The sequence below is a fragment of the Podarcis cretensis genome (assembly GCF_951804945.1).
Source record: "Podarcis cretensis genome assembly, chromosome: 1".
Taxonomy (NCBI): Eukaryota; Metazoa; Chordata; class Lepidosauria; order Squamata; family Lacertidae; genus Podarcis; species Podarcis cretensis.
In genome coordinates this window covers 57962763-57975502 of record NC_137170.1, presented here as the reverse complement: position 1 = coordinate 57975502, position 12740 = coordinate 57962763, and the positions used below count along the sequence as shown (strand labels likewise).

General features: G+C 42.0%; 1 protein-coding gene across 1 annotated transcript; it reads right to left on the bottom strand.

The window, feature by feature from the left end:
- Positions 1–1758: 1758 nt before the first annotated feature.
- COMMD9 (COMM domain containing 9) lies at positions 1759–12704 on the bottom strand. The gene is made up of 6 exons (XM_079952799.1): positions 12600–12704; positions 10665–10790; positions 10030–10169; positions 9264–9298; positions 3711–3814; positions 1759–2693 (listed from the first exon to the last, which is right to left on the bottom strand). Exons 1-6 carry the CDS (start codon positions 12663–12665, stop codon positions 2553–2555), a joined length of 612 nt encoding a protein of 203 aa, XP_079808925.1. The 5' UTR covers positions 12666–12704; the 3' UTR covers positions 1759–2552.
- Positions 12705–12740: the final 36 nt, after the last annotated feature.

The window sequence follows — 12740 nt, the reverse complement described above, 5'->3', positions numbered from 1 at the left end:
TTATGAGTAAGAAAAGGTCAAAATTTAGGGCAATATTTTGTTTAATTTTAAAGTATGAGCAATTGGTAAAAATTATTTTAAATTTAGAAGTATAATATTTGGAAAGTACAAAATAAGGTATGAAATAAGGTAATAATTTGCTGACATTCTGATTATAAATAATGCAGGGTAAGGAGATGCGAGGAAGTCCAGTTGGTTATATTTTTGTATGTGTTTTTTTTATGTATTTTGAAAATTTAATAAAATATTTATAAAAAAAAAAAAATAGTCGTTGAATGGATGCCATATAAACACAATGTATTAGTGCGATTAACCGCCTCTAAAATTGCCATAGGATACAGATAGCATGGGAAGCAGAGAGAGCCCTGCTTGGGAAGGAGCCGAGCCTGCCAGCCTGACGGTGGGTATCTGCACTGTGGCTGCTGGAAAGCAGCGAGCCCATCGGCAGCTGAATTATTAAACCTTAATCAAGTTACATTGAGTGGGCGACAGCTATTCAATAACGCTCGAGCAATTCCAGCCACACAAGGCTTTGCAGAAAATAAATCAGCCAGCCATTTTATGTACAAAACTGTCCACAAAGAGGGAAGGATGCAGGGAAAACTGTGTAATTAATAGCACAGAATTAACATAAAAAGGTATAGGTAAAGGTACCCCTGCCCGTACGGGCCAGTCTTGCCAGACTCTAGGGTTGTGCACTCTATAGGCCGGGAGCCAGCACTGTCCTCAGACATTTCCGGGTCACGTGGCCAGCGTGACAAGCTGCATCTGGCGAGCCAGCGCAGCACACAGAACGCTGTTTACCTTCTCGCTATAAAGTGGTACCTATTTATCTACTTGCACAGGTTGGCAGGCGCTGGGACCGAACGACGGGAGCGCACCCCGCCGCGGGGATTCGAACCGCCGACCATGCGATCGGCAAGTCCTAGGCGCTGAGGTTTTACCCACAGCGCCACCCGTGTCCCTAGAATTAACATACTGAATGCCAAAATAAAAAAATGAATGAATGTATTTCAGGTGAAGGAAACAAAACTTCATGTCTTTGTTTAAAGGAGTGGAGACAAGACACTTGCTTGCTTTTAGGCCAAGGGTGCAGAAACTTTTTTTGGCACAAGCGCCACATTTCCTCATGAGTAACTTTCTGGGGACCAAGCTCCAACAGTGGGTGGGGCCAGAGACAAAAGTGGGTGGAGCAATGGTTGTGGCTCTTCCTTTTAAATTATTATTGTTTATTTATTAAGTTTATATACTGCCCTTCATCCAAAGATTTCAGGGCAGCTCACAAGATAAAAATACAGGATAAAGGCAGTAAGCTACATTCCAGTCATTCAAAAGCCAGTTGTCTACATGCATGTGCAGACGTGTGTGCACACTGCCCTTTCCATTCTCTGTCACATCAAGCAAGAAAGATGTGAGGATACCTTTGAGTTGGGCAAAAAGCAACCAGCAAAAGCTGCAATAGACTCCCTCAGGAGGTGGTGGACTCTCCTTCCTTGGAGGTTTTTATGTTCTACAACTCTATGATTACCTAGCTCAATGCTGTTCAAGTAGCAGTAAAGGGGTGGTTAAAGGGTCGGTTAAACAGCTTACAGAAGAAAGAAAAGGAGATCTAGGTATACCATGAACTTTAAAGATGTAACCCATGGGTTGAAAGGGAAAGAAAAAATAAGAATAAGAAATCCACAACAGCACACTTCAAAGTACCAAAGGAAAATGCTAAACTTAATCACCAGAAGAAAAACAAGGAAAAGGCCCTGGTTTGTTGGTTTGTTTTATTTAAAGCAAACATAAATCCATCTAGCACAATAGTTGTATTTTAAATGAAACGCTTAATAAATGTGTGCAGTGATTTTGTTGCTACAGGAACCAGTTGCCATTAGCAACCTTTCTCAGTACATCCAAGTCTATCACAGAGCCTCCTGTTAATGCCAACACGAAGTGACAAAACTTTCTCTCGTCCATCATCAGATTGGTGCTACTTGCTACTGAATTCATTCCAGCAGTTTAAACTTGGAACTGAAAAGTTCACACACAAGGTATTTCTGCAGCACGAGAGAACGCACTGCAGCCTGGATGGTCAGTTTCAAAAGCTGTGCCTCAGTGAGGAGGAAAAGACCAACATCCCACACTTCTCAGCAAACACCTTTCAAGAGTGCGCTGAGGCTGTAAGCCAGCCTATTAGCCATGTTCATGCTTCTTAGTCCCCCATTTCAGAGGCAGAAGACACAGTCCGCTTCATCGGCTGCTCTTCGTTCCTGCTACAAGCTGAGTTATGGGCCTCTCTAGGAATATGTACAAGAGGAGGTCCTGATTGTCATTATGAGCTTATGTCAAGGCATCGGAGCAAGAAAGTGTTGAAGTCTTTGCTTCTGAAGGGGAAAAAACCCCATGCCATTTCATTGAAAAGTAAAAAAATAACAATGATGTTTGGTTATGAGGAGGAAGAGAAACCCAAAGATTGGCTGTTGGTAAAATGTCACAGCCAGGTTGGCAAGACAGGAGAGTTATCTTCCACATGCGAAAAGCTGTTGGAATCCTTTAGCCAGAAGGCTTTATTTATTTGCAACAGCAGAAAGCTGGTCCCGTATCCTTCCCAGGCCATCTAACATAGTGTCCAGTGTTTGCTTATTCAACTCTACTGTCAATGCTGAGGTTGTGAAGTCATTCCCGCACAAGGCAGCATCTTCCTGAATCTGAAAAAGAAAAAATATCCCAGAGCTTGAAATCACCATCAAAACCACCTTCTTGGTTTAATCCCAGCCCTCCTTCTCTTCTGGCAGATTAATATTTCTACTGACAGAGAATAGGGATATTTCCCTATCCTTAAGGAACACAAAATGCCTTTTCCAATGTGCAGCTTCTACCAAACTCTACCAGGAAGGATGTTTCGGTGGACAAGCCATAAATTCTAAAGCAGGGCTATTCAACAAGATGTCCTCTCCAGTATTGTTGGACTGCAACTCCCACCAGACCTGACCACTAGGCTCTGCTGGCAAGGGCTAATGGGAGTTGGATTCCTACAGCATCTGCAGGGCTTGGCTACATCTGCTTTATCTTTTTAACATTCTTGAATTCCAGTTTATCTACTCACCTTTCAAAAAAAGGAGTCACAGAAGTCCTAACCAGAGACCAACCTGATGCTTTCCCTCTTCTGGGTTAGCTGACTCATCATACCTTCCAGCTATGTCTGAATGCAGCTTTGCTGCTCTTGCATAAAACAAGGTATGCACAAAAAGCTGGTACTGAACAATCACTGAACAATCACCACTCCATCAATTAAGACTCTATCAAGACAGTGGGCTGGAGCCACACTAAGCAAGCTACACTTAGTATGGATCTAGCCCACTTAGTGTGGATCCAACCTAGTTTATGGGATTTTCACCACTGAAATAAATGGGACTTTACACTTAAGTCTTGGTGATATAGTGTGACCTGGTAATAGCCTGAGTAAGCCATTGTACAAGTAGAGCTTTAGAAGCTGTGGGAAACTGTCTAGAGGCCAGGGGTGAAAAAACAGTCACAGGCAATCATGTGTCATCACAGATGCTCACAATTTGCAACTCTCCTCTCATTGTGCTGTGGCTTTTCAGTGGTTTCACAACCCCAAACAAGCTGTAAAGCTAAGATAATTTCTCAGCCTCTGGTACACTGCTGATAGGTGGGACTGTGTAGAGCATGGTGGGTCATGAATGGCTCTCAAGAAACAATACCTTCAGCTGCAGCAGGCAGGTAGGGACAGCCATTCTGCTGATACTGTCCGAGGAGGTCTTGATATCTACCCTCCAGTCCAGATCCACAAGCCGGGGCAGGGAAACTGGAATTAAAATGGAATGAATGAACACACAGACCTTTGAATTGTAATTATCAGGATACTGAACTCATGGACCGCACTCCAAGAGGTCATTTCAGAGCTATTCAGGGGATATCTCTGTGAGCAAATTATAAAAAAACCCTGGAAGGGTTCACATGCTAATGGTAAAACTGTAGCTTTTATATAAAACTTCATCCTCATGTAAGGTTGGGAAGAAGTGCGGCTCATCAGTAGAGTTTATGCATGTCAAGGGGGACCAGAGTTCAGAGTCAGAACACCCCAGGCGGATATGGCTCAAAGGGTCACAGGACCAAGTCAGACCATTGGTTTTGTCAAGCCCAGTTTTAATAATAATAATAATAATTTTTATTTATACCCCGCCCTCCCCAGCCAAGGCCCCCAGCTCAGGTCGGCTTACAAGCAATAATAAAAACAAGTTGAATGATTACAACTGAAAAACAAAATTAAAATACAACATTAAAATATTGAAACATTAAAATATTAAAATGTAACCTCATCGCAGTTTTGTCATAGTGGGTCCCCAGAGTTTCAGGCAGGGGTCTCTCCCAGGCCTATCTAGAAGATGCTGGGGACCTTTTGCAAGCAAAGCATGTGCTTTATCTCAAGAAGTGTTAAATTTTTGGAAAGTTGGATAATTATGATAAATAATGGTCTCAGGGGTGAAAAAAGTCTGTGCTCTGTCAGTTGGCTTTGGCGTCTTCCTAATCAGATGGCAGGTGATGTGGGTGACCTCTACCCAAGACCCTGTTTCATCCTGGCATTTGGAGAATTTAAAATATGTTTCCAGCATTGTTTGCTGTGTATGTTCTGGCTCTGAAAAGAATATATTGGCTCTTGATCCTGCCAAGATAGACAAGCCATAAATAAGAATCAAGCTGGCTAAAAAAGAGCCCCATTTCCCTTGAGAATGCTAAAGGTCAGACAAGGCTTCTCTTCAAGAAGAGACAAGAAGGGTCTGGCTCAGCCTGTTAAAATGACAACAGCAGCAGCAGCAGCAACAACAACAGAGCATGAACTCTCCACTTTAGTCCCCAGAGCTGTGAAGAGAATTCGGACTAGGCAAGGTGTCCCCAAGTTTGCCATGTGGTTGCCTGTATGTTGTTACTGGAAGAGGAAGGGAAGGAGCACCAGAAAAGATGAAGGAGGACCCTGTTGCCTGCCACAGAGCAATGGGGTAATCATTCTCTGTTTCGGCAACGCTTCAAAGTCATACTTAGATTTCTTAACCACTAAGACTGTTTTTAGTTGTTGTTTTTTTACATTGTTAAATAAAGTTTATTTAAATCTCATTTCCAGGTAATACTGAAGTGCATGTTCGAGAGCTCCAACACAATGCGATTAAGAAATCCAGCCCCAAGGTTATCCATCCAATGTAAATTTAGCACTGATTACATGTGCATACTCACTACTATTAGTCATCTCTGATTCTATGAAAACAATACTCCCATTTTCTTGATCGAACCTTTTTAGGGTCTGAAGCAATAGTTAACCATGCATCATGGATCTATAATGGCAAATTGTCACTTGGTCCTTTGTTTTGTTGTATTGCAAAATATTCTGATGATTCAATGAATTTATTTATTTTTTTAAAAAAAAATGACGCACAACATTTCAAGCCCATTTTCATATCTGTAAGAGCCAGAAATTTTGTTGTTGTTTTTAATATATAAAAAAAATCAGTTTGCAGGGTGCCAAATTCCATATCCTTAACCTTAATTCTGCACTTGAATAGAACAGAATTAAAAGAATGTCAGTGAACATTTGAAAAATTGACGAGCACAATTATGACAGTGATCTCATTTTTTTAAAAAAGAGTCTTCACAGCTATTTACTAAGTCCCACTGCATTCAGCAGGGTTTACTCCCAAATAAGTGTATACAGGATTGTAGACTCAGTCCTCCATCCAATCTGGCCGAACTGACTAGGAGTTACCTTCGTGCATTTTTTAAACATCTCTTTCCATCATTCCCCTTCCCTCTGACAAGCTTCCACTTCGAGAGGCGCTGTGGGTAGGCACTCAACAGCCACAAATAAATCAGGTTCTGAAAACCAACCAATGGAAAGAACATGACTGCAATTCTGGTGTATGCTAACAAAAGGATGCCCTTATACTGCAGGGGATATCAGCCCCTGGGTGCCCTAGGGACACTTCTACTTGACTGATGACTCCCGGAGCAAAACCTTGACTTTATTTCTAACTGAGCTGCAGAAAGCAGCAATCGTGCAAATGTTTAGGAAGCAAGAAATCCCAAATATTCTGCAGATTGCAATCCTAAACAAACTTATTAGGGAGCCAACTCTCATTGAATTCAGTGGGAATTGCTTCCAAACAAGCATACTTGGAATTGAAGCTTGCTTAATTTATCTAGCAAGTCATTTGAAAAGCTGCTTTTTAATTTAACGCCACAGCTGAAAACCAGCTAAAGATTTTTAACATGGCCTTTATTAAATAACCACCACCAAATCCTAATTTCACTACATTTAGGGTTTCCATCTTTATTTTATTGTATTCACATTTCTTTTGCTGCTCAGTAACACTTGCTGAAATCTCTTGCTGAGAATGTCAGTTGGAACCAAAATGGGAAGAGAACAGAAAGCTTCTGTCCCAGAGAATCTTAGAATTATAGAGTTGGAAAGAGCTATGATTACATATTGCCAGCAAAACTGGTAGCTGCTAATAGACTTAAGCTTCATAAATCTGTCTTAACTCCTTTAAAAGTCAACAAGGAGTATTGTGTATCTGTGATATGAAGAAGCATTTTCTCTTGTTTATTCGGAATCTCCTGTCCAATCAGTTTCATTGAACGACCCAAAGTTCCAGTAGCACAATAAACAGAGAAGGGAAAAAAACCCTTTTCTATCTTTTTTCTCCATACAATGCATAAAGCATTTCAGTGGTGGAACAACTGCTGTACATACAGAAGGTTTCTCGTTCAATCCCCATCATCTCCAAGTAGCTCTAGAAATGTCTCCTGCCTGAAACCCTGAAAAGCCACTGCCCGTTAGTGTGGACAATGCTGAGCTAAGTTGACCAATGGTCTTACTCGGTATAACGCAGCTTTATATGCTTCTCTTATCTATTGTGTGAGAACAGACTCAAATAAGTTTGTTCAGGTTCTCTGCACACCTTTTACTCCTTTATCCAATGGTGCGGCAGCCAACCTAGCTGGTATCCTGTTGAAATATTTTTTTATTGTTGGCTTTTTGTTTTTAAAAATACACTCTGCAAATTCTTCTTTTTTCCCCTTACCTTGCTGGCAAAACAAACATAAGTTGACAACGGATGTTCATTTTTGTTCTCTTTATTTGGATAAGACTCCTATTGTCCATATATTTCCCCATCCTATCTTTTAAAAAACTCTTTAGACTACCATGAACCTTGAAGGCATTATATGAACAACAATAATAGATTCCTTGCACAAAAAAGCATCACTTACAATAGTCCACTTCTCTCTCTCTCTCTCTGTCGTCTCGTGAAAAAAAAAAAAAAAAAGCCAACACAGCTCTAGGACAAGGTGGGAGAGGAATTTATCTAAAACAGTGTTTGAAAAGAAGTCAACCTTGTATTGGCATAAGATACCATTTGTTTTTCCCCTACCAGAATGAGATACCAGTCCTCTCGTCCAACATCACAAAGACACCATATGTGCGAGCTGGAAGAGCCAGAGGCAACATAGAGAGGATGCTCAAAAATTAATTCCTTCCACAGCCAAAGGATAAACTTTGTACTGGATAATTGCTAACAAGGCTGCTACATTTTATGGTGAACCAAGACCAAGATTCCCACGCCCTACTATTAACTCCGCTGGTAAGTAAGCACTTAACTGAACAAACAAACAAACAAACAAACAAGCAATCACATTTTGCTTTCCTGTTTACTCTTTCTTCCACTTCCTCTGTTTCCTCTGTTGATTTTTGAATTGTAAGCTTCATGGGACAGGGGCCAATCCTCTCATAACATGCACACTGATGGCACAGTTTAGTTGCTGAGGTGTTCATTACACACCTTTTACTAATGAATAGCATGTAGATCCTTGTAACTCATTCATACAGCACAAACTTTCTGTATAGAAGGTTGCTAGTCAAAAGTTAGATAAGTAGCAGAGATAAAAAAGATGGTTTCATACAGAGAACATATGAGGAAAGAAGCTGCCACTACTGACACTACATAAGTGTGGTAATGATGGTTATATTATTATTTTTGTTATTATTATTACCCTTCACTCAAAGATCACAGGGCAGTTCACAACATGAAAACATATAATACAAAACAAAACAAAAACAAACCAATAATCCCCCTATGGCAAACACATTTAAATGTCCACAGAATCCTTAATCAGCCAAAGGCCTGGTTATAGAAAAACATTTTTGCCCAGCACCTAAAGATACATAATGAGGGTGCCAGGTGAGTCTCCCTAGGGAGAGAACTACACAAATGGGGAGCCACCAATGAAAAGACCCATTCTCGTATTGCCACCCTCCAGATTTCTCACAGAAGAGGCATATTAAGAAGGACCTCAGATTATGACTCCAGGGTCTGGGTTGGTTCATTTGAGGGTGGGGGAGATGGTCCTTGAGGTACTGCAGTCCCAAGCTGCTTAAGGCTTTAGAGGTCAAAACTAGCACTTTTGGCCTGGAAGCTAACTGGCAGCCAGTGAAGTCGGGCCAGGGTCAGTATAATATGCTCAAAGAGTATTGCCCCAGTGAGCAACCTGGCTGCCAAGTTCTGTACCAGCTGAAGTTTCTGAACCATCTTCAGAGGCAACCCTCAGCATACAGTGTTGGAGTATCTAACCTAGAAGTTACCAGAGCATAGACAAGAGAAGTTAGGCTATCCCAAAGAGGGGCACAGCTGGGCCACCAGAAGAAGCAGAGTTTGGATTTGATATCCCGCTTTATCACTACCCGAAGGAGTCTCAAAGCGGCTAACATTCTCCTTTCCCTTCCTCCCCCACAACAAACACTCTGTGAGTTGAGTGGGGCTGAGAGACTTCAGAGAAGTGTGACTAGCCTAAGGTCACTCAGCAGGTGCATGTGGAGGAGCGGAGACACGAACCCGGTTCACCAGATTACGAGTCTACCGCTCTTAACCACTACACCATGCTGGCTAATGGAAACTAATGGAAGGCACTCCACATGACTGAGGCCACCTGAGCCTCAAGCCACAGGAAAGGACCCAGAAGTACCCCCAAGCTACATACCCGCTGCTTCCCAGGGAGTGTAACCCTATTAAGAGCAGGCAGCCGCCCATCGATCCAGTCTAGGGAACTGCCCACTAACATTGCCTCAGTCTTATCTGGATTGAGCTTCAGTTTGGTGCCTCTCATCCAGTCCATTCCCAAATCAAGACAGCCTAATAAATACCCCCAATAAATGCAAGGGTAACCATTTCAGAAATGAGAACTGCTCCTCCACAAAGTCCCTTACTTACTTTGACTGGCTTGTGCTTCATTTCTCCAGGAAGAGCTGAAAAGAGCAGAGAAAACACAAATATGCACCATTTGTCTTTGAAACACAGAGTAGCAGCAGGGACTGAAGGTGGATTCAGGAAAGCTATTTTGCCACATGAAGTACCATTTTGCAGTCATCAAGTCTGAAGGAGTCTGAGGTTTCAGCCCCACCAGTTTTAACAAACCAAACTTTTGACAAATTCCAATATGCAATGGACTCTATGGAGGGCATTGGATCTGATTTAGAGTGCAATCAGATCCATGTCTACTCAGAAGTCGTATAGAATTCCAATGGGGCGAACTCCCAGGTACGTGGGGCTACGGCTCCAGCCTTATTCCACCATTCAGGGAGTGCAAAAGTCACTTCCCATTGAAAGGGACAGGTCACCGCTGCCTGCCTTTAATCCCAACACATAGTGACCATTTAATTGGGAATCTGGTGTTACCACACACCCAATGACCAGCTAGAAAGCAGGGACAACTGGATAATAGTGTGAAGCCTGACTAACCTACCAGTCCACTGTCGTTGGGGGGGGGGGGTTTGTCCAACACCACAAACCTGACGGGAAGGGCTGCAGCTCAGTGTCACAGCACACCTTTTGCATGCCAAAAGTCCCAGGTGTGATCCCAGGTATATCCAGGAAGGGCTGAGACTCCTCCCTGAAACCCTGCTTGTCAGTGGAGACAATGCTGAGCTATATGGACCAGTGGTCTAATTCTATGGAAAACGACTTCAATGACACTTACACATTTTCCAGAATTATCTTGGTCAAGAGGTTTTTAAGATTCTGGTGAAATCCTTCTGGAAAGAGGGCGAGAATTTCTTCTGGTGACGTCAGGCCATGATAGACTGTGTGTCTTGTAAGATTGTGCAAAGATCGGATCAGCTGCAAGAGGAACCAGACAGATCTTTCAGGTACAATGTCAACAAAACGTGGCAATCTCTCTCTCGCCTTCAACCCAGCACCAACACACTATATCATATATATGCACTCTGCTGCTTGATTCCCATCAATCCAGTTCACCATTTGGCCTCTGCCCTTTAATCCTGAACCCTGATCTCTCCTTGCCCCCTGAGCTAGAGGCTCTCTTCTTCCTGTTCTGAGCTCTTGCTGCTCAATCTTTACACCTAACCAGCCCCTCCCTCCTCAGGATGATGATGATAATAATAATAATAATAATAATAATTTATACCCCGCTGATCTGGCTGGGTTTCCCCAGCCACTCTGGGCGGCTACCAACAGAATATTATTATTATTAATAATAAAAAAGCGATAAAACATCTGTCAAAAAAGCCAACTTGACTTAATAGTGCAACACATGTCTATTCAGTGGGACTTACTCCCAGATAATCATGCACAGGGTTACAGCCTAAATCTTACCTGACTTGCTTCATTTGGTGTAACCGAGAGACTGGAACACGTGTTCTCGATCAGTTTGTCAGAACCACCTGCAGAGCTAGAAAAGCACTCCTGGCATAACTGCCGAACTACATCCTTCGATGAAGCCTGGCAAAGAGAAATGAACAGTGAGCCTTTTCAAAACACAGGATATGGTGCAGCTCAAATTTATCTTTGCACAAACTAATGAAAACTAGCTCTCATCAGCTGCCATTAGCCATGTAAGCTAAACTGGATCCCATCTACAGAGGTTATAATACCTCTTAATATCATAAACCAAGGGTGGGGGTGGGGAAATAGGAAAGGCCATCAATGTCATGTCCAGTTAAGGTTATCTATCCTCATTTCCTTTTCAGGGATGGCTCACTGATAACTAGCGATTTAGCTGTGCAACCTTATTTTATAAGTATTTATAAACTGTGTTTTCATATATTCTGGAGGTGCAATGCAATGGGACTTAATGAACGCAACTGTGAATGTAGGATTGTGAATGTAAAAAGAGCCCTGCTGGATCAGGTCAAAGGCCTATTTAGTTCAGCATGCTGTTCCCACAGTAGCCAACCTTCAAGCAGGACCAGAGTGCGAAAGCACTGTCCTCACTTGTTACTCCAAGCAACTGGCATACATTGGCATACAGCCTCTAACAAGGGTGGCAGAATGTAGGACTATCAACAGCTACTAGCCATGACGGCTCTCTTCCATGAATTTCTGTAATCTTCTTTTAAAGCCGTCAAAGTTGATGGCTGTTACTACATTTTGCGGGAGCCTGAAGGAAAATGTTAAATTTCCAACATTCAGTGTCATTGGATAGCCCTAAACAATCCAAAGGATATTACCATTTTTTGGAGGGGGGGGGTATTTAACCTTACATGTCAGCATCAATGAAAAATCCCACCCATGTAGTCTATAAAATGTGACACAATGTTTCTAGGCATGCATCCGGGTTGATTTTCAAACGGAAGAATGAGCCCATTGAAAACACGATTCTACTAACTAACAGGTTCTTTGAAAGAAGGGAGAAAACACAGTGATACCTCTGGTTACGTACTTAATTCGTTCCGGAGGTCCGTTCTTAACCTGAAACTGTTCTTAACCTGAAGCACCACTTTAGCTAATGGGGACTCCCACTGCTGCTGCTGCGCCACTGCGCAATTTCTGTTCCCATCCTGAAGCAAAGTTCTTAACCTGAGGTACTATTTCTGGGTTAGCGGAGTCTGTAACCTGAAGCGTATGTAACCCGAGGTACCGCTGTAACAGTGACTTCAGCGAACTTCAATCTGATCAGAGCTCCAATTCTGACTCCACCATGATCTCATTTGAAGAGCTTTCTTTTCTTTTCTTTTTTATTTATAATTTTCAATTTTATACATTTCAATAATTTTGTAATCATTTTAACATTTTGAAACTTGACTTCCTTCCCCCTCTTTTTGCGGTTCCTTAAATTTATTTTTACATTTTCTGCATATTCCAAATCAACTTAACTTACTCCTTTATTCATCTATACTCTTATAAAACTGCAGATTATTATAGCAATCCTGCCAATGTTCTTATCTGTTCACAGTTTATTTGTAAATATTCAATAAACCATTTCCATACTTTTATAAAGTTTGTTATCTTGATTTCTCATTTTTGTACCCATTCTTCATTCGCTGGGACTTCTTCAATCATTTGAAGGGCTTTCGACAAATCTCTTTTTAGCCACCGTCCCTGTCCGACCTAACTGCCAGGGTTATTGTAAAGATACATTAAAAAATGTGCAGCACTTTGGACGTTAGCAGTGCCATCATGGTCGAATGATATAAATAACTGATTTTCAATATCACCCGTTCACCCCCACAACGTGCTTTAAAAATTATCAGAGCTGAGAGATCTTGCAGGAAAAAACAACTGCCCGCAAATAAAGAAATATGCACCTACTTTCAGCAAGATCTGAAGCGCCGCGAAATCCTCTTCGCCCACTGCAGCCATACTTCCTTCTCTCATGTGACCTGATGCCACACAACATCGGAAGAAGAGAGGGTGATTGTAGTCACGTGGCTGATTGTTAGACTGCTTTGC